The sequence below is a fragment of the Elaeis guineensis genome, chromosome 4 (genome assembly GCF_000442705.2).
Source record: "Elaeis guineensis isolate ETL-2024a chromosome 4, EG11, whole genome shotgun sequence".
NCBI classification, from domain to species: Eukaryota; Viridiplantae; Streptophyta; class Magnoliopsida; order Arecales; family Arecaceae; genus Elaeis; species Elaeis guineensis.
This window is the reverse complement of record NC_025996.2, coordinates 39,695,200-39,715,054: the sequence shown is the minus strand read 5'-3', so window position 1 is coordinate 39,715,054 and position 19,855 is coordinate 39,695,200. Positions and strand designations below refer to the sequence as shown.

General features: G+C 39.1%; 1 protein-coding gene across 1 annotated transcript; it reads left to right on the top strand.

Annotated features, from left to right (window-relative positions):
- The first annotated feature begins 9,110 nt into the window (after positions 1–9,110).
- LOC140856959 (receptor-like protein EIX2) lies at positions 9,111–12,416 on the top strand. Its single transcript, XM_073255160.1, has one exon. It carries the CDS (start codon positions 9,150–9,152, stop codon positions 12,351–12,353), a length of 3,204 nt encoding a protein of 1,067 aa, XP_073111261.1. The 5' UTR covers positions 9,111–9,149; the 3' UTR covers positions 12,354–12,416.
- Positions 12,417–19,855: the final 7,439 nt, after the last annotated feature.

Below are 19,855 nucleotides of genomic sequence, written 5' to 3'. Positions count from 1 at the left end.
TCACGCTCCGGTCCACGGAATAGTGCCGTGGACCGCGAGAAACGCGTGGGAAACGCCCACGCGATCCACAGGCCAGGCCGTGGACCACCCGGTCCACGGTGGATCGGGGCAAGGGCCAGCAGGCCGCTGGCCTGGGCCGGCCCGCGCGCGCGGGCCTGCGCGCGCCTGGGCCGCGCGCCCGCATGCGCTTGGGCCGCGCGCCCCGCTGGGCCGTGCGCCCGCCTGGGCCCCAGGACCCCCCACGCGGGCCTGGGTCGCGCGCCGCCGCCTGCGGCCGCAACGCTACCGCCCGCCGCAGATCTCCGGCGGTCCTCCGCCACCTCGGTTTTTGTGCCATCTTCGAAAGCTCGTATCTCCTCCATCCGAGCTCCGATTCAGGTGATCTTGGTCTCGTTGGACTCCATTTTTTGCCGCGAACCTCGCTGTGAGCTCAATGTGGGCTGAATCTCGAGGCGTCAAATCCTAACAATCTCCACCTCGACTCGATATTCGGCCTCCTCCAAACTCCGAGAGCTTCTGGATCTCCGCACCCCCATGCCCTGGGGCAATCGACTGCTGATCATGGATGGGCAAACATGGGAGTCGAGCCAGGCTGCTCGATCCCATCTCCGTCGTATGCTGTGCTCCTCCTGACCTGAGACCTGCTCGGGGCATCATCCTGCGGCAATAGGAATCTTACCTTGCGACGTCGCCTCTCGTCCTCCCGAGTCTCCTGTCTCGTGCCCGATCCGCCTCCTGGAGCTCCACCTCGCTCTGGGCACCACCTGGCTCCCGATGCTCCACCTCGCACTGGGCTCCCTGCCAGGTAATAATGTCCTCTGCTCCCCTTCTTCCCCTCCAGCACAATCCTATCGCCGCGTAGCACCCTCAGGATTCCTCCACCAGCTACCGTCCTGTAGCCTCTCGAATCCAGTCTGCTAAGTGAGATAAGATTTCGCCTGAAATTGGGTATGTATCGGACCTCCCCCAATCTCCTCACTACACCGTCATGTGTCCTCCAGCTGATCGTCCCAATGCCTCTGATCGCACAGCTCGATCCATCCGGCAGATATACAGTGCTCTCACTGTTCTCCAGGGAGTCAAACTGCTCCTCTCTGCAACACACATGATAGGGGCATGCAGAATCTAATATCCACTGCTGGGAAGAAGTAGATACCTCGTCAGATATCTCCAGGACATCTCCATCTGAATCACTGCCGGCCGTCGCTACAGCAGCCACCGTCCGATTTTTCAGTTGAGGGCAATCTCTGGCTAGATGCCCCAACTCCTCACACCGGTAACACCTGGTTTTGCCCAAGTCCCTCCTGGACTTAGACCGCCCTCGTTGCGATCTCCTATCGCTCCGTCTACCGCCTCCTGCATCTCCAGAAGCCACCAAAGCTGAGCTATCGACACCTGAGCTCGAAGCTGGGTTCTCCCTCCTGAGAACCTCGTTCTGGAGTATCGCCGTGGTGACCTCGTCCATCTTGATAGTGCTCTTCCCCACTAGAAGAGCAGTCACCAAGGACTCGTATGAAGAAGGAAGCGACGCCAGCAAAACCAGCGCCCTGGTCTTCTCCTCAACGTTCTCACCAACGCTGAGAAGGTCGGTGAGGATCTTCTGGAAGTGGCTCAGATGCTCCTGTACGCTCTGTCCCTCAGTCATCCGCAGTTGGTAAAACTGCCTCCAGAGGAAAAGAGTGTTGGTGAGAGACTCGCCATGTACAACTCCTCGAGCTTCGACCACAGCACCGTCGGGGAAGTCTCGCTCAGCACATGGATCACCACCTCATCTGCCAGGTACATGCGGATGGTACTCACCGCTTGCATCTGTAGCCGTTTTCAATCCCGCACCTCCATGGTGGTCGGCTTCTCATCGCACAAGAGAGCTTCGATCAACCCCTGTTGGATGAGTACGTCCTTCACCCTTACCTGCCACAAGGAGAAATTGCTTTTACCATCAAACTGGTTGATCTCCATCTTGATTGTTCCTGTTTTCTCCATCTTCAGTCTTGCTCCCCACCACTGCAATCTGCGTCCTTGTACCGCCTTGCTCTGATACCACTTGTTGGGTGGATGTCTGGCCAGGACACCACCTTCCAAGACCCTTTCAGTACCACGCGATGCAGCAGGAAGAAAGAAGAAACAAAATAAAAGGAAAAACAATCAAAATACGTGGATCAGCCACAAAAGGGCTCGCCTCCACGGGACATGCAAACTTCACTATGAAAAGAAAATTTTACAAGAGGAGACCTCACCCTCAACCCTTGTACACCCAATTATCTCTCACATGAAGTTTCCCTCACAAAAGCTCTCCCTCTCTTGGAGACCCCCCTGAACCCCTGAAGAGCCTGGCGACCGCTGTCTAGGAGCCTCCTGCTCCTTCTCTCACAGCGCCTCATGCCTCTCTCTCTCCTCTGGTTCGTACGGTGGCGAGAAACTGAAAACCATCCTCTTCTGTGTGCGTCTCAGGCCTTTTAAAGGCATAAACTGACTTTAATCCTTGATTAAAGAGGGATTAGGAATCCTAAACAAAGCCAAAAAAACCCCTGGACCGTCGGATCAAGACCGGAAACCACCCATGCCGTTGGATCACGCTCCGGTCCACGAAATAGTGCCGTGGACCGTGAGAAACGCATGGGAAACGCCCACGCGGTCCACAGGCCGGGTCGTGGACCACCCGATCCATGGTGGACCGGGGCAAGGGCCAGCAGGCCGCGGGCCTGCGCGCGCCTGGGCCGCGTGCCCGCGTGCGCCTGGGCCGCGCGCCCGCCTGGGCCGCAGGCCCCCCCCGCGCGGGCCTGGGTCGCACGTCCCGCACGGGCCTGGGTCGCGCATCCCGCGCGCCGCCGCCTGCGGCCGCGCTGCTGCCGCCCGCCGCCGGTCGCCGGCGGTCCTCTGCCGCCTCGATTTTCGTGCCATCTTCGAAAGCTCGTATCTCCTCCATCCGAGCTCTGATTCAGGTGATCTTGGTCTCGTTGGACTCCGTTTTTCGCCGCGAACCTCGCTGTGGGCTCAATGTGGGCTGAATCTCGAGGCGTCAAATCCTAACAAATTATTTATCTATATACGGGTTGGATTAAGTTAGGTTATTTTTGCTCATGTCTGAGTTGGGTTACGATCAAGTTCGAATTAGATTAAAGGTTAACCTAAGCAAACCCTACTTGAGAGGATGTTGAAATTTTTGAGCATAAATCCAATCCAGTTTATAAAATCTCGTTCTAGCCTACCTAGTTTGCATGTTGGGCAAATGGGGGCAAATGGAAGCCATATTTGTGGTGTTATTATGGTCATGGTAACGATTTAAAATCACCGGATTATCAGCATATTATATCTTTGTTATTATTTTTGGTCCACTTCATTTTAGGATAAATTATTAGCCTATTCTATTTATGTTATCAGAATTTTTTTGTTGTTTTTATGTACTATAACTTCTAAATTGGTTGCATCTCTTCACTTGGTGATCTAAAATAGTATCATAATTTTTTTTGTTTTAGAAAAAGAATGTCATATTGTCATGATCGCTGTTACAGAGGTCACATAATTACCAACATAGTGATGGCCAAAAAAAAATTCCTATTATGGTGAATAGTGAAAGAAACTAGCAGCTATATTACCTTCTTTTTTATTGATAATTAATATTATATCATTATCTATATTACTACGTACCATCTAGATAGTTTTAGACAAACAATAAAACAGTTAATAAAGATTTTAATGAGGTCCATCACAACGAGTAGTAGCAATTATAAAACTTTTGCTTATTTTTAAAGAATATGTTGTTTAAAATATTTGTTGCCACTGAAACATGGGACTCCATCAGAAAAATTAGAGTGGTAGCATGTTTTCTCAGAAGAAAGACCTACAAGGTAAGTCCGGACTAGAGTTGGTTCCAGTGAGAACCTTCCGATGCTCAAGTCAGAAAATAGATGAATAGATAAAAAGGAATATAAAGAGATTATTCGCATGTACTTTGAAGCTCTCCTCGAGATTTTTTGTAGGCAAAGGCCAAAAAGTCATTTTGGACAGGTTATATAACAGATTTAGATGCGATATGGTAAGATTTTCGATCGAAATTTCTAAGATCCGGTGTTTACACTTATTTCATTTTTTTCAAAGTTAAATAAGTATCACAAGAGCTTTTGAATTTTAAAATGAGGATGCTGATTGGATTGGATTGACTTCTTTTACTGAGGCTTCGGCATGGTCCGATGGAAGCAGGTGCCAAAGGAAAGAAGTGACTAGAGTCAACTACATTCAATGAGGTAAGATCGGTGAGAGCTGGAGTATATCCTTGGCTGAAGTCGAAGATCGGCCAATTTAGGTATCCGATCGTCTATAGATGTTCCCAGTTGTTGCTTAGGAGAATCACTAGGAATCAAGGATCGTCATGGACCGAAGCTAGGATCAAGAGGTCCTGGATTATGCACTGAATGACTTCAGATGGTTTTTTTACGGTATAAGAGAAACACTCGTTCTTTCGGAATTGAACACTTTCATTACTGACTGAGCTGTGACATCGGCCTAGCATATCATATCATCTGTCTTTCTGTTAGTCCATGTCTTCGGTCTGGATAATAAATTTCTCTCCAATAATATTAATGATGAGGCCATGCTTCTCAGACTTTATCATGATATTTTCATGGCCAATTAGCAGAATTTAGAACCTTTTCGTTCCAAAGAAGACGCAAATATCACGAAAGCAAAGTGGACTTGACCCATTAACTATCAGGTTTTAGCTGGACATGGTCTGGTTTGGGAATAGATCGGTTTGAATTTTGTTGTGGTGTAGAAAGGGCCTCTTTAGTCTCACATCGGTTAGAATCAAGAGAAAGTATGGTTTATATATATTAGAATCTTCTCTCTCACGTGAGGCACCTTTTAAAAGATAAAATCGAGAGGGCCTCTTTAGTTCCGTATATGGAGATTCAATTCCTTGATCCATGACCGCAACAAGTTTCAAAATTTTCTAAAAAAAAATCGGGATTTTGAAAATATGGATACAATTTGGCAGGGTAAATTTTAGAGCTACAGCTCATTATGTATGATTATAGTTGACCAGTTTAATTTAGATGGGGATCAAACTTCGTGGTATCTATCGAAAAGTTGTGGGGGGTGCAGGGGGAGGGGGTGAGGGGAGGGGAATTATAGAGTCCCAGCAGGATCCAATCACGGCCACTCTGGGAGGCTACAAGAAGTGCTGTAAAAAGAAACACAGTCCTAAAACATTTCTGAGACACCTTAGGTATCAGAACAAAGCTCGCCCACGGTCAAACCCGGTGGTCTACCCCCTTTCCAAGAGACAGAACAAGCAACAACAATACCGTCTCAAAGAAAGTGAAGAGGGTGAGTTACACACAGGCACCAGCCACAGGCTTCACAAGCCTGAAATCGCTAAAGAATCCTAACTGGTCGTTTTGCAAGCACAGAGGATGCTCACCAGACAGACTGCTGTTGTGACAAATAAGGTTGCAAGGACCTCAAAACCATGTAATGGCCATGTCAATGTTTGGGAAAATATAGTTGCACTCATTCCTGAAAAGAACAAATAATTTTTTGTACAACAGCATATTTAGAACAACTCTTCTTCCAGAAGATCCTAGAGTTCCTTTCATGCCTCACTTCCCAACAAATTGCCACACACAATAGATCAGCTACTCTTCTAATTGAATGTTTAATTTCTTTTTCCTCTGGTCTATCCAAAGCCCATGCACACTAGAGGGCCATACCCCGATATTCAAATGAATTTTGAATGCCATCCAAACGTAACGAGCAAAAGGGCATTTAATTAGCAAGCATGAAATTGATTCCAAATTTGCTCCGCACATAACGCAACCAATACCAGTCTGCCATCCTTTTTTTGCCAAGACTTCTTCAGTATGGAGTTTGTTGTGAAAAGCAAGCCAAAGAAATATTTAAACTTTTCCAGCACCACGGCTTTCCATAGGATATTATGGTATGGACATTGCAACACTTTATTGTTGAGGAAGTCATTAAAGGATTTGACAAAGAATAATCCATCATTCGTGAGCTTCCATGAAGGTACATTTGCAATTTGAGATGGTTTGATATTTGCCAAGCAAGTTTGGAGCAAATCCAATTGTCTAGATTGGAGAACGGTCAAAGGTCCCTTCACTTTGATCTTCCAAGCAAGAGCTTTACCAGGCCATTTTGATTTTTGAGACAACCAAACAATTCGATTGGGCGACTTAATGGTATAACTTTTCAAAAAGGAAAGCTAGAGCAGCGAATCCGCACCAAACATCCTCACGAATTTTAGAGCCACCACCCAATTTGAAGGAGATATAATTGGCATTTAAGTTGTTGCACATGCCCTTCCAAATTGGGGACATCCATTTGGACTTCTTTTTCAATCCCATCCCAAACTTCATCTTGATGTGTTAAATCTAGATTAACTATACAATGGATAGATCTCAGATACTTATATATGGCAGGTATCCAAAGAATATTTTTCGTCTAATTATTTTGGATGGAGTTCTAAATTAGCATATAAATTAATTTTTGATAATTATGATATAAAATAAAAATAAATAATATAATTAATATTTAATTAAAATTATTTTATTATGAATAATAAAAATATAAGGTAGCATATATTGTATATATTGTACTATTATCACAATTACAATTTAAAGGTTTTTTATGTAATATACAGATACATGAATATTGTGCAATGCATGTTAAATGAAGCAATTCAGTAAAACAATAAATTATTAATAGTACTGAATTAAAAATTAATTATTTGATAAATAATACAAAACTAATTAAAATAAAGAATATAGCTTGCTTCAGCAAGATCTATAAAAAAATGAGAGTATGTTAAACAAACATACAAAATATGAATTAAAAGTTGGATTAAGAATATAATGAAGATGTAATTAAATAAAATTGAAACAAAATAATATCTTAAATACAAAGGAAATGTCAGTTAACAAGTATTAGAAATTAAAAAAAATATATAGAAAAATTATAAATCATAATAATCAATGAAAAATATTAAAATAGATAAAATTCAAAATAAAATTAAATAAAATAAAAACTATGAATAATACAGGCGTGAACGTGTGCGCGCGCGCGCGCACACACACATATATATATATACATATATATATATATATACATATATATATATATACATATATATATATATATACATATATATATATATACATATATATATTTATACATATATATATATATATACATATATATATATATACATATACATATATATATATATACATATATATATACATATACATATATATATATATACATATATATATATATATACATATATATATATACATATATATATATATATATATATATATATATATATATACATATATATATATATATAATATATATATATATATATATATATATATATATATATATATATATATATATATATATATATATATATATATATATGTACTCATTCTATATTTGATCCCCATTCTAATTTTTTATTCCTAAAATCCAGATGTAGTGTTAAAGATGGGCCGGATAATCATACTTCTCATTTTATAGAAACTAGATAACTATAGTTAGGCAAAATTCTTTGTGCATCGCTTGTGGTGTTGAAAATCTAATGTGGAGCACACCGCTTCATTCTATTAGATCATGTGATCACCGCTTTTCAACGCGTATTTAATATCTATTTAATGTCTGCAGTTCTACTTTTTCGTTTAAAATTTTAAATGATGAAAATGTCCTTTCTCTTTCGAAAAAATTATGACATCATGTGCTGATATTATGGCATCTTACATTGAAATTATGACTTTCTGCATAGGATGTCATAATTTTTTCACATGATGTCATAATGAGAGAAGGACATTTTCATCATTGAAAAGTTGATGACAATTTTTTAATGACGAAAGTGTCCTTCCCTTTTTATAACATCCCGTGAAAAAATTATGACATCCTGTGCAGAAAATCATAATTTCAATGTAGGATGCCATAATACGATCAGTACAAAATATTATAATTTTTTGGAAAAGAAAGAGGTATTTTCGTCATTCAAAATTTCAAACAAAAAAAATAGAACTATGGATATTAAATGCATGTTGAAAAGTGGAGGCTACATGATCTAATAGGATGAAGCGGTGTGCTTCATGTCAGATTTTTTACACCACGGACAGTGCACAAAGAATTTCTCTTATAGTTAGTTAGAGATGCGTGTACCATCCCATAAATCACTATCCCTGCATTTGAACTGTCACATTTGCATGGCTAAAAATAGCGTAGTGATTCACTCAACTTTATGGAGTAAATTATTGGGAGGCAAATTAGTTTAAACATACCAAAATATGCTATTTGTTCTTCCATGCCTCTAACGCGGCATGGTCAAGTCAACATAATAAATTCTCAAGCTGTGTGATAAATTTAATGTAGAATGTATTAAATGATTTTTCGAAACTTGTTATAGCTGTAGAAGAGCAAGCAACAATTCAGCATCAAGCTATCAGACAATTTTTAGTAGTTAGGCAAACTAAAGTCTGGCAGCTGCTCCTCGGCCTCCGTTTGCCTCAGAAAAAGAATTGTTAGGCAAACCAAATTCGAGAAGACCAACACAAGCATGTAGACTTGCTGACTTCTTTCTTATGGAATGCGAGCATTGACCTCTATCGGCAGCTTAAAGCAGTGTTTTTAGTCTGATTCTGAATTCAGGGTTGACTCATGTACTTTTCATGGCTTCTTCGAGAATCACGTTGCCCCAACAACTTTTCTAAAAGATTTTTTTTTTTTTTTTGGAAAAAAACCCTCGTCTACTTGTATCTTCTCCCACTTTGAGAACATGATTTTTTTTTTTTTTTTAATTCTAGATGCTGGACGGCCATTAGATAATGTTTGCCGTGTATGATGAGGTGCATGCCCGTAGATCGCTTTATTTGGTGGACGACCACCTTCTAGTGGTCGTCATCGAGTGCTGTATGGTTCTTCGTCGTGCGCCCACTCACAGTAGAGGATCCATACAACATTGGTGAACCATTCATCCATGACCGAGTTTTTCAGTGCACTAATCGGCGAGTCGCTATTTTCTTGATCAAGGATCACTTAAAGAATCCCATTTTCCCGTCTCTCTTGAACTACGTTCTCTCAACAAGCTATCCTCCCTTTGCTCCTTTGCATAGGGAGATCTCATGGCTTCAAACCATACTTCCATTCCTCTTACTTGTGTCATCTGGATTGTGTTCCTTGTTTTCTTTGGATCCATGCAACTGTGCCCCTGTTTAAGTGGAAATAGTTCCAAGTCAGGAAGCTGCATAGAGAAGGAAAGGAAGGCTCTTCTCGGCATACAGAAGGGCATCTATGGTGCCCACAAATGGCTCTCTTGGGATGGAAAAGACTGCTGCAGATGGATAGGAGTTGGATGCGACACCATAACCGGACATGTCGTAAAGCTTGACCTCCACTATCCTTATCCATGTGATGTTGCATATCCGGACGAACGTTGCCCTAACAAAAGCGAGGTAAGTCCTTCACTACTTGACTTGAGACATTTGAATCATTTGGATTTGAGTATGAACTATTTTGGTGGTGCCCCAATCCCTGACTTCATTGGATCTCTCGCCAACTTGGAGTATCTAAACCTCTCTAATGCTGGGTTTGGTGGAACACTCCCTCACCAACTTGGGAACCTCTCAAATTTACTCCATCTTGATCTCAACAACGGGTACCATTTGGATGTTAATAATCTTGATTGGTTAGCACAGATCCGTTTCTTGCAGCATCTTGACATGAGTTATGTCCACCTCTCAAAAGAATCAAATTGGATTCATGTGATCAATATGCTCCCTTCTCTTTCTGTCCTGTATCTGTCTGGTGCTGCTCTTTCTAGCCTTCCCTCAATTCTACCCCATGTTAATTTCACTTCTCTTACCATACTTAATCTCTTTGGGAACAACTTTGCATCAAGTATACCCGGTTGGTTGTTCAATCTTAGCAGCCTTGAACATCTCAATCTTGGGCTCAGTGATTTCCGTGGCAACATACCACTTGCCATTGGGAATCTCAAGAAGCTTCAGATCTTAGACATGTCAACGAACAGCTTCAGTGGACACATCCCAGAAACAGTGTGGAGTCTCAAGAGCTTGCGGTCAATAGATTTGTCTTGGAACAGTATCAGTGGGGGTATACCAGAAACTGTGGGGAATCTCAAAAGCTTGGAGTCCTTGGACCTCAGGGGCAACAGCATCAGTGGTGAAATACCAGGAACCCTGGGGAATCTCGGTGAGTTGCACAGGTTATATTTATCAAACAATGTTATCAATGGGCAGATACCAGAGACAGTCGGAAATCTTCATCACTTGGAAGAGTTACGCTTGGATAACAACTCTTTAGCTGGAGTGATACCCAGAACAGTGGGTAATCTCTGCAACTTGTACAAACTTGATGCTTCTAAGAACAATATAGGTGGAGAGATTACAGGATTCATGGAAGGATTCTCGAGATGCAGCGCTAATAGATTGCGATATGTTAATTTGCATGACAACAATCTTAGTGGTCCATTGCCCAGTCAGATAGGGGAAATCAAAAGTTTGGGATCTCTTAATCTCGGTGCTAATTCACTGAATGGTTCAATTCCGACATCATTAGGGAAGTTATCTTCCCTGTCCGAGCTGAATCTCACATCAAATTCCTTGGCAGGTGCGCTGACTGAAGCCCACTTTGCCAACCTCACAAGCTTATTAAGTTTGGATCTATCTCATAACTCATTGACTGTAAATGTAAGTCAAGATTGGCTTCCTCCGTTTAAAGCAAAATACATCAGAATGAGGTCTTGTCCACTAGGGCCCAAATTTCCTCAATGGCTTCGGATCCAGACTAATTTGTTGGAACTGGACCTATCTAGTGCAGGAATATCAGAAACTTTCCCTCATTGGTTTTGGGACACGTGTCTGCCTCGCATGGTTCTTAATGTTTCTCAAAATCATATGAAAGGAAATCTACCTAATCCCATCGAAAAAAAGAAAGGAAAGCTGCCTAGCTTTGGACCTCTACTGAGTAACGAGCCAAGTGTAATTGATCTATCCAACAATTTATTCTCTGGACCTATTCCCCCAACCTTGGCTAGTCATTATGGCGGTCTCGAAGTTCTGGTTCTTGCACATAACAAGCTCAATGGCAGCATTCCATCAGCATTTTGTGAGGCAAATAATCTAGTAGTTCTCAATCTCGCCGGCAATGATTTATCAGGAATTCTCCCTGACTGTTGGGGCAATTCATTAGTTTTGAGTGTCATTGATTTCTCAGATAACAAATTATCAGGGGGCATTCCTAGCTCAATAGGATCTCTCAGTCACCTCAGCTCACTACATTTGAGAAACAACAGCCTCTCTGGTAAAATTCCTTTGTCATTGCAACAGTGCAAACAGCTGATTATTATTGACCTTGGCAATAATAAGTTGTCAGGTAGTATACCTGAATGGGCTGGAGAGAATCTCTCATCATTAAGGGTTCTTTGTCTGCGATCAAATATGTTGGATGGCAACATTCCTATACAACTGTCACCCCTTGCTTCTCTTCAAGTGTTGGATCTTGCTGACAACAAGCTTTCTGGAAATTTACCACCATCATTTGGTAATTTCGTAGCCATGATTGGGATACCAAATGGGAGCAAACCTATTCTTTCTGGAGATGTGGCCTCCTATTACGTCGAAAATCTCCTGATAACCATGAAAGGTAGAGAACTTATATTCACTGCTGTGCTCTCACTTGTGACAAGCTTAGACCTCTCAGACAATAATATCTCTGGAGAGATTCCTGAAAAGTTTACAAACCTTCGTGGGCTTTATTATTTGAACCTATCGGGGAATCATTTGACAGGAAGGATTCCAGAAAATATTGGTGCCATGGAGCAGTTGGAGTCACTTGATTTATCAAGGAACAACTTATCAAGCACAATTCCTACAAGCATCTCAAATTTGAATTCTTTGGAATACCTGAACTTGTCCCACAACAATCTTTCAGGAAGATTTCCAAATGGCAACCAACTTCGAACCTTAATAAATGATCCGTCTGTCTACATGGGCAATTGGTATCTTTGTGGATTCCCACTGTTAGAAAAATGCCCCGATGATGAACCAGCAGAAGGTCCAACAGCTCATGGAAGGGAAGAAAAACAGGACGAAAATGAAAATGATTCAGAAATGATATGGTTTTATGTTAGCCTAAGTCCGGGATTTGTGGTTGGCTTCTGGGGCTTTCTTGGCGCAGTGATGCTCAAAAAGAGTACAAGGTATGCTTATATCCGATTCATTGACAGGATATGTGATTGGATTTATATGGCTATAACAATAAATTCTGCTAGGCCGAAGTCCAAGGGAAACTGTGGACGCATGTAAGCAATTGCAAAGTTGTAAACTTGTAATGCTTTCCCCTGTATGTGGTTTAAGTTGGCTTGATGCTTCTACGATGAATCATGCCTGAAAGATTAATAGAAATATGGATTATTAGAATAAATAGAAAAGCGTCGAAACCATTTAAATGGTTTAGTTATTAAGGACTCCAAAAGATTGACCTGCTGTAACTGAGTGAATTGCTTAAGCAAAATTCTCATAGAATCGTCTCTATATTTGCTGTATGCTGAAACTTTTCTTTCGATGCTTTTATCAATGTAAGTGATAGCTCGGTAGCATCCTCATTGTTTTGCTCAGAAAAAATATTTGGATGCTTTATTCTAATCATCATTTTCACGTAACGTATGCTCAGCTTTCTTTATACTATGGATTTTATGATATGGCAATTGGAAAACATAAGCATAAATATTTTCGCATATATAAGAAAAATGAATGATACATAAATAAATAGGCTAATATGCATTTTAGTTGACATATTTTTTATTTTCTTATTGTTATTTTTTAAATTCTTAGGCAAAAGGACAAAGCCCCCAAGTACATTTTTTCAAACCTCACTTCTATGGCGTCAACCATTATGAATTGGTTAATCCCTCTTGGCTGAATTTGACTTCAAAAAATATGCATGAGACGACCAGGACTTGGAGACAAAATCAATAACTTGATTCCCTTCTATGTGAGCATGGGTGCAGTTATACTCTCACGCTATATTAGGCTCTTAGCAGAGAGAGAGAGAGAGAGACACACACACACACACAGACAGAGAGAGAGAGAGACAGCAATGCAAGCATCTACGGATGCACATGATGTTGGTCATGAACTCGGAACCCGGATGCACACGGCGTTGTGATTATGTGTCTTAGATTTGTGTTGAGTTTATTGTTTAAATTGAGGAAAGAAATGGGAAGGAAGGAAAAGGATGATATGGAGCTTGAAGAGGGGTTTGAAAATTTGACTTTGGATAGAGAAAGACCTGGGTTAAGCAAATCTATTAGGCTTACTACATGAGGATGGGCTTCAATCTTGCAGGCATAAGAGACTACACCGGGCTTCTCTTTTCCGGAAGAATATAGGCAATAGCCTGGATCCAATTTGCATGATGTTGCTTTCAATCTAGGTAATGGTGTTTTGGTGATTATTGATGGATAGAGAAGGCGTTGGGTTAAGGAAATCATTGATAGATGGAGAAATTGATCTCCTCAATTTCTCTCAAGAAAACGTTAGAGCCAAGGATCCAATTTTATCCCCTTCAGAATCCATTATTCTCAGCTGCACCTTCAGAATCCATTATATCTCAACTGCTTCTTGGAGTCAAGGACTGCACGTGTGAGTCAAGGATGTGAATGAAATACCCGAAAGGAGTATCAAGCACCTTACTAGAAAAGGTGTTCTTACTGCTCCCATTTAAACTCCAATATCCTTGCTAAGTTAAAGAGCCAAATCAATTACAAATACCATGACCAACTTGTGGTTAGCCCACCCAAGTTGTGCAGTAGTATCTTCTAATCCATATGGCTCATAAGCCATATATGCTCTGATATTGTTCTATCAAAACAGCAACTTAGCTAAAAAGGCTTAGCTTGAAGTTATTATCTAGATTTATTGGCCTTGTATAAGTGCTTAGATCTCCTTAATGCATCATGGATGTGAGGCTAAATATATGCTTAAGGCTGCAAATGAGCCGGATTAACCCGTGACTCGACTCGCTTAGATCCGATCCCATCCATTTTAAAAGATCCGTGGGGTCAGATCGGGTTTTAAAATTGGACTCATTCCATTTTGTAGGTCGAGTTTGAATTTACTGAATTCCAACCCAACTTAATCTGAACCCAATATATCGTTAGGATCTGAATCTATTGACCCTCTAAATTATGATTTAAGACTTGTATAAGCAATATCTTTAATATAAATATAGGTTTAAAATTATTTTTACATCCTAATTTATTTTGAAAGCAATATTATTTGGTTGATAGTAGTTGGCTATGTGGTAATTGAAACAAAGTTCGCTATCTTTGATCCAGATCTGAATTAATCGGTTTGGAGCTTGGTTATACACAGATCCAACCTCACCCAAATGATCAATTGGGCTAAAAATTTGACTTTGGATTTGACTCAATCTAATTCGATCTTCTATTGGGTTGGATCTGAGTTCAATCCACCCCGTTTGCATCTTATACATGATTGCACATGTCCTTGTATCCTTGGTGTGCGTGGACTCCAACGGAATAGAATGAGCCTTCCAGAGCTTTGGCAACAATACAAAAGACAGCCTCAGCTGAAAGCTTTTGTTTTTCTTTCTTTGATAAAAAAAAACTGACAGCTTTTTTATATGCAAGGGACTCCTATGCCGGTGACGCCTCGTCAATCCCGAGAGACTAAAACAATAAAGGGGTAGAACTGTCTAAGATGGGCCCGCCCCGACCTATCCTGACCCATCCCGATCCATCTCTAAATAGGTCAGGATGGATTGATCTGTTTAACTAACGAATTGAAAAAATTCCAACCCGATCCGACCCGTCATGGGCCACGGGTTAAATGGGTCAATCTGTCAAAATTTTCAAAAAGAAAAAAAAAAATCTGTAAACAGTAATATAAACTGAATTTCATATTCAATTTGAGCTCAAATTAATCTATCAAAATCTCATATCTCAATTCTTAGAGTCATAAAATAAAATTATCAAATTTAAACTAAATACTTAATATAACCTAAACTTAAAATACTTTAAGTTTCAATTTTCAAACTAATTTAAAGGCAAATCAAAATCTCAAAAAATTATCCTTCATATCATTATTATGATCCTCATCATTCAATTCTTCATCTTCTTCTTCTTTTTCATCAATTATCTCTTCAATAATATTAGAACCCTCTTTTGAAATATATATATATAAAGAGACAAGTCAGCTCGCTCTAACCTGTCCCGACCCACTGATCCAAATGGGACGAGTCATTTGACTCACTTTTAAATGCGTTGCTAAAATATAAACTCAATCCGTCCCATTTACATAGTGGGGCGGGCCAATCCGATGGGCCCAACCCAAATTGACAGCTCTATAAAGGGGCATTTGATATGGGGTAATCCATGCATTCAAAATCAAAGATGTTATAAATGAAAGTGATGATATAATTATTTCTGATTGTACCATGATGATCCTATATAGCAGTAATCTCAAATCACTCTCATTTCTTAAATCACTACCTAATCCAATGATGTGATACCTGTCCTTGAGGTTGAAAATCTAAGATCAGCATCGGACAGTGATCTTGATTTGAAATCTAAGGACAAAAATACCTTTTAGTTAAGCAAAAAAATTAATATATCAATATACTATTAATATATTATATTAATATTATATATATATATATATCATATATTGATATTATATATTACATTATCATATATATTATATTATAATATATTATTAATCATATTATTATCATATTATGGTTCAATGATAATTTTAAATTGTAATAGAAATATCTTATTGTGATTTATATTTATATAGTAAAAGTATTTAATATATTACTTCTATTTACCTATTTTTATAATCAAAATAAATATTCATATTAATAAATAATATATTATAAATAAAAATAAAAATATTAAGTTTATAATGACAATAAATATATTTTTATAGAATATATTACTTATTAATATATTGATAAATATATTCAAAATTTTATAACATATTTATATGATTAATAAATATATTTTTTGAAATATATCATGGATAGTTTTGGTATTATATGGCTAATGATTTTAAATTCCTATGAAATACCAAATAGGTTATTCATAGATATCTAAAAATCTTTAGTCACTATATCATAGCCTACTAAATATAGTGATCTTCGATCACTGGAGACCATATCACCATGGAATTTAGATCACTGGTGATCTCATCTGGGTCACCAAATGTCTCTTAAAGATTTTCTCAAAAAGTACAACTATTCAGATTGAATTCTTGGCATAGTGTTGATCTTTGTCTCTTCTTGGTGGGATCTTGCACCATTAAAACATTTTCAGAGTTTTCGAACTTTGTCGTGAAAATTAGATTGTTCTCATTCCAATGACGTAACTAGTTTTACGCCCTCTCTAGCCCTCAAGGCAGATCTTAATTACCCCACTAGATAGATCAAGATGTTCTACAGCTTTCCACCATGTCATGCCAAATGGGTATGCTATTCTAGCGGGGGGGCAAGCCCTAAGGCCGGATTCTAGCTAAGGATACAAATGAATCGGATTAACCCATGACCCGATTCATTTTGACCAGCTCAGATCCGATTTGATCCGTGTCCATTCTATTTTTTGGATTGGATCTGGATTTACTGAATTCGGATCCAATCCGACTGAAACTCGGTATTACAGTTAGGACCCAAATTTGTTAGGGCCTTTAAAGTATGATTTAAGACTTGTATGATTAATATACTAATTTATTTAAAATTATCTTTATATCCTCATGATTTATTTTGTGAGTAATATCATTTATTGTTTATTTTGTATGATTAATAATAGTTGGCATATGGTAAGTAAAATGTCTATGGGCTACGTTTGATGACTCTGATTCGATTAAATCCGATTTTTTTGATTTGGAGTTGGATTATATGTGAATCCAATCCAACCTAAATAATCTGTTGGATCGAAAATTTTAGCCATGGATTGAATCCGATCTAACCTGATCTGCTATTGAGTTGAATTTGGATCCATCATCAAGATTCGATCAAAAAACATTGTCAAATCAGAGTCACTCATGATCTGATGTGATCCGATCTATTTGTAATTGCGAGAGCTTTGATCTTCTTGGTGCATACCACAGTTTTTTTTTTTTTTTTTTTTTTTTTTTTGTCCAGTTAAAGCTATTGCTCCTTGACCATCCAATCGCTGGGTTGTTACTAGTTATTAGAAATTACGTCAAAGGAGTAAATAACAACAAAATTGAAATTGGGTCCCTCAATTTATGTCGTGAGTTAATTCTTCGAACTGTACGTCAGCATTTTTCCCCCTTTTTTAAATTTTCTTTTCATTCTGTACGGACATTTGATTGCTAATTCAAATTACAGGCTAGATGGTTACAATTATGGTCATAATTTTTTTAATTGTCATATAGACATACACGAGGGTTACGTAACCAAATCACATGTAGAAGAACCAGCCAAATCAAACTGTTTTCAAGTTGCTATTAGACATTTGCGGCGAAGTTGCTTAGGAAAACTTCATTCGGTGAAGCATCGAGTGAAACTGTCAGAGACCTCATTCAAGAAGAGTATAAATGGAGGGGGCCAAAATTTAACTCAGGTGATCCGATCTGATCTTATCAGCTTTTCATATTTATGAGAGAAAAATGTAGTTTGACAAGAACCAAGAGCCATGCACAATGAAAAGTTGAGTTTGATCCAAGATGCACCCGAGTCAAATATATTTCCTTACAATCACATGCCAATCTCAAACGAATTAAAGATTGGGCTTCCTATTAAAACCAAGATAGGAAAAGATACATATTCGAAGGTCAGGGAACATTCAGGTCAGGTGCAAGGCCACCAACCCAGGATGCCCTCAATAATGAGCCGGTACTTGTGTCAGTACCTCTTGTTGTTAAGGCTGTGCCGAACCGAAGCTGGATTTTCATTCTATCCGTCCATGTGAACTCATGGCCGTGTACCTCACTTCATCCACAATGAGAGGCCCTTGCTGCAATCCAAACGGACACACCTTCTCATTTGGTGGGAAGCAATACTTTCCACGTGAGGTAATCACAATTCTACATACATCCCTTCAAATGAAATATACAAATATATGACTATATTAAAGTTAGTAAAAAAAAATTATGGATCATCTGCATAAAGATTTATGTAGGTATATATTCAATCCCATATTAATCATATGCTAGAAAGATTTTGAATATTTATATAACGGTTAGCCAACTTTTGAATGAGTTTATGGATTATTACAAAATGATATTAGAGTAAATCCGTCTATAGCACATGTGAATTTGGAGACACTGCAGCATGGGTTCTTTTAGAGCCATGAGCCGATCATAATATTTATGAATGATTTTGACTATATTTAGACTTTAAACCTAGAAAGGATGCCTAGAGTTAAATAGGAGTACGTGCGGATCCGTATATGCATATATTTAATCCCATATCAGTTATACACTATAAAAAATTAAAAATGATATTGACACCAAAGAACCTATTGTGGAGTCATACCACCTCATCTGATGTCCTCGGGATACAAGAGTTCTCAGATTGAAAAGAATATCAATATGAAACTCGACTATGGAGTTCATCATAAAGCTGACCTCATCGAAAGACTGAGATCATCATAAAACCGATCTCATCAGAAAACTGAAGGCCAATCTCTTAAAAAACCATCTCTGGCACGTGGCAATATCAGAAAGAATCATTTGAGAATTATATTAATCAAAGTCTACTTCTGAGTCAGATCGGTTGAATACCGATCTGATTCAACTTAGCTCAACTAAACACCGATCTGAGCTAACCTGAATTAACTTCTAATGAAGCATTATGATCAGTTCAATTATCTACCGACCTACCGTATGGGAATTGGTTCAGATCCGATGTGAATCCAAAATACAAATGGTTATTTTGCTCATCGCCATATGGGCAGTTGTCCCACGATCTCCATACAGTTGGACATTCTATTATAACAAAATAACGACCTAACAAACTCCTCTAATGGCTTAACAAACTCTATAATGACCTCACCAGTCCCTCTATAAATAAAAGACCAGGGATCCTCTGAAAGTAAGTTCTGAGCCTAGAAAAACTAGATTGAAACTCTGTCAGTGGGAGCTTTGCCGGTTCTTGAAAAAGACTCCAATTCCTACAAAATCCAATCTCTCTAGTTCTTGGCAAACTCTCCTGCTCTATTCTACTTTTCCTACTCCTGTTCTCGAGGCTCAAACTGACTTAAACATCGGAAGGTTAAGAACTAAAGGATTCTCATTGATTTTTGATTTGTTTTACAGGTTTTTTTGAAGGTACTTCAGATCGGACTGCGACTGACTTCCAGCTCGATTTCGTTCGATCTTTTTATCTCGGATTTTGAGCCTCGCACCAACAGAACCTAAAAGAATATATTCCGGCCAGTCTATATATGCGAGATCTTGAATTGTCAAAATGTGCCTCTGATCATCATTCAATTTACTAGAGATGTGGAAGTAAATAGCTGATTAAGCACATATACGATACGACTCTAATATTCAGGTCTATGAATGTCCATTTTTTTTTTTTTGCTCTCTTACGAGATTTAGGCTGGACAAGGATTGTGATGATATGGGTCCTATTTAAAGAAACTGTGTAATCTATGATCTATTTTCTCTTACAAAATTTAGGCTGGATAAGGATTGTGACGATTTGGGTCTTATTTAAAGAAACTGTGTAATCTATGATCTAACAAAAAACATAGTCCAATTGGACTCTATGTTTCATATAGAGTTTAAATTTGTGTAAGTTTGGAGAATTTTTTTTT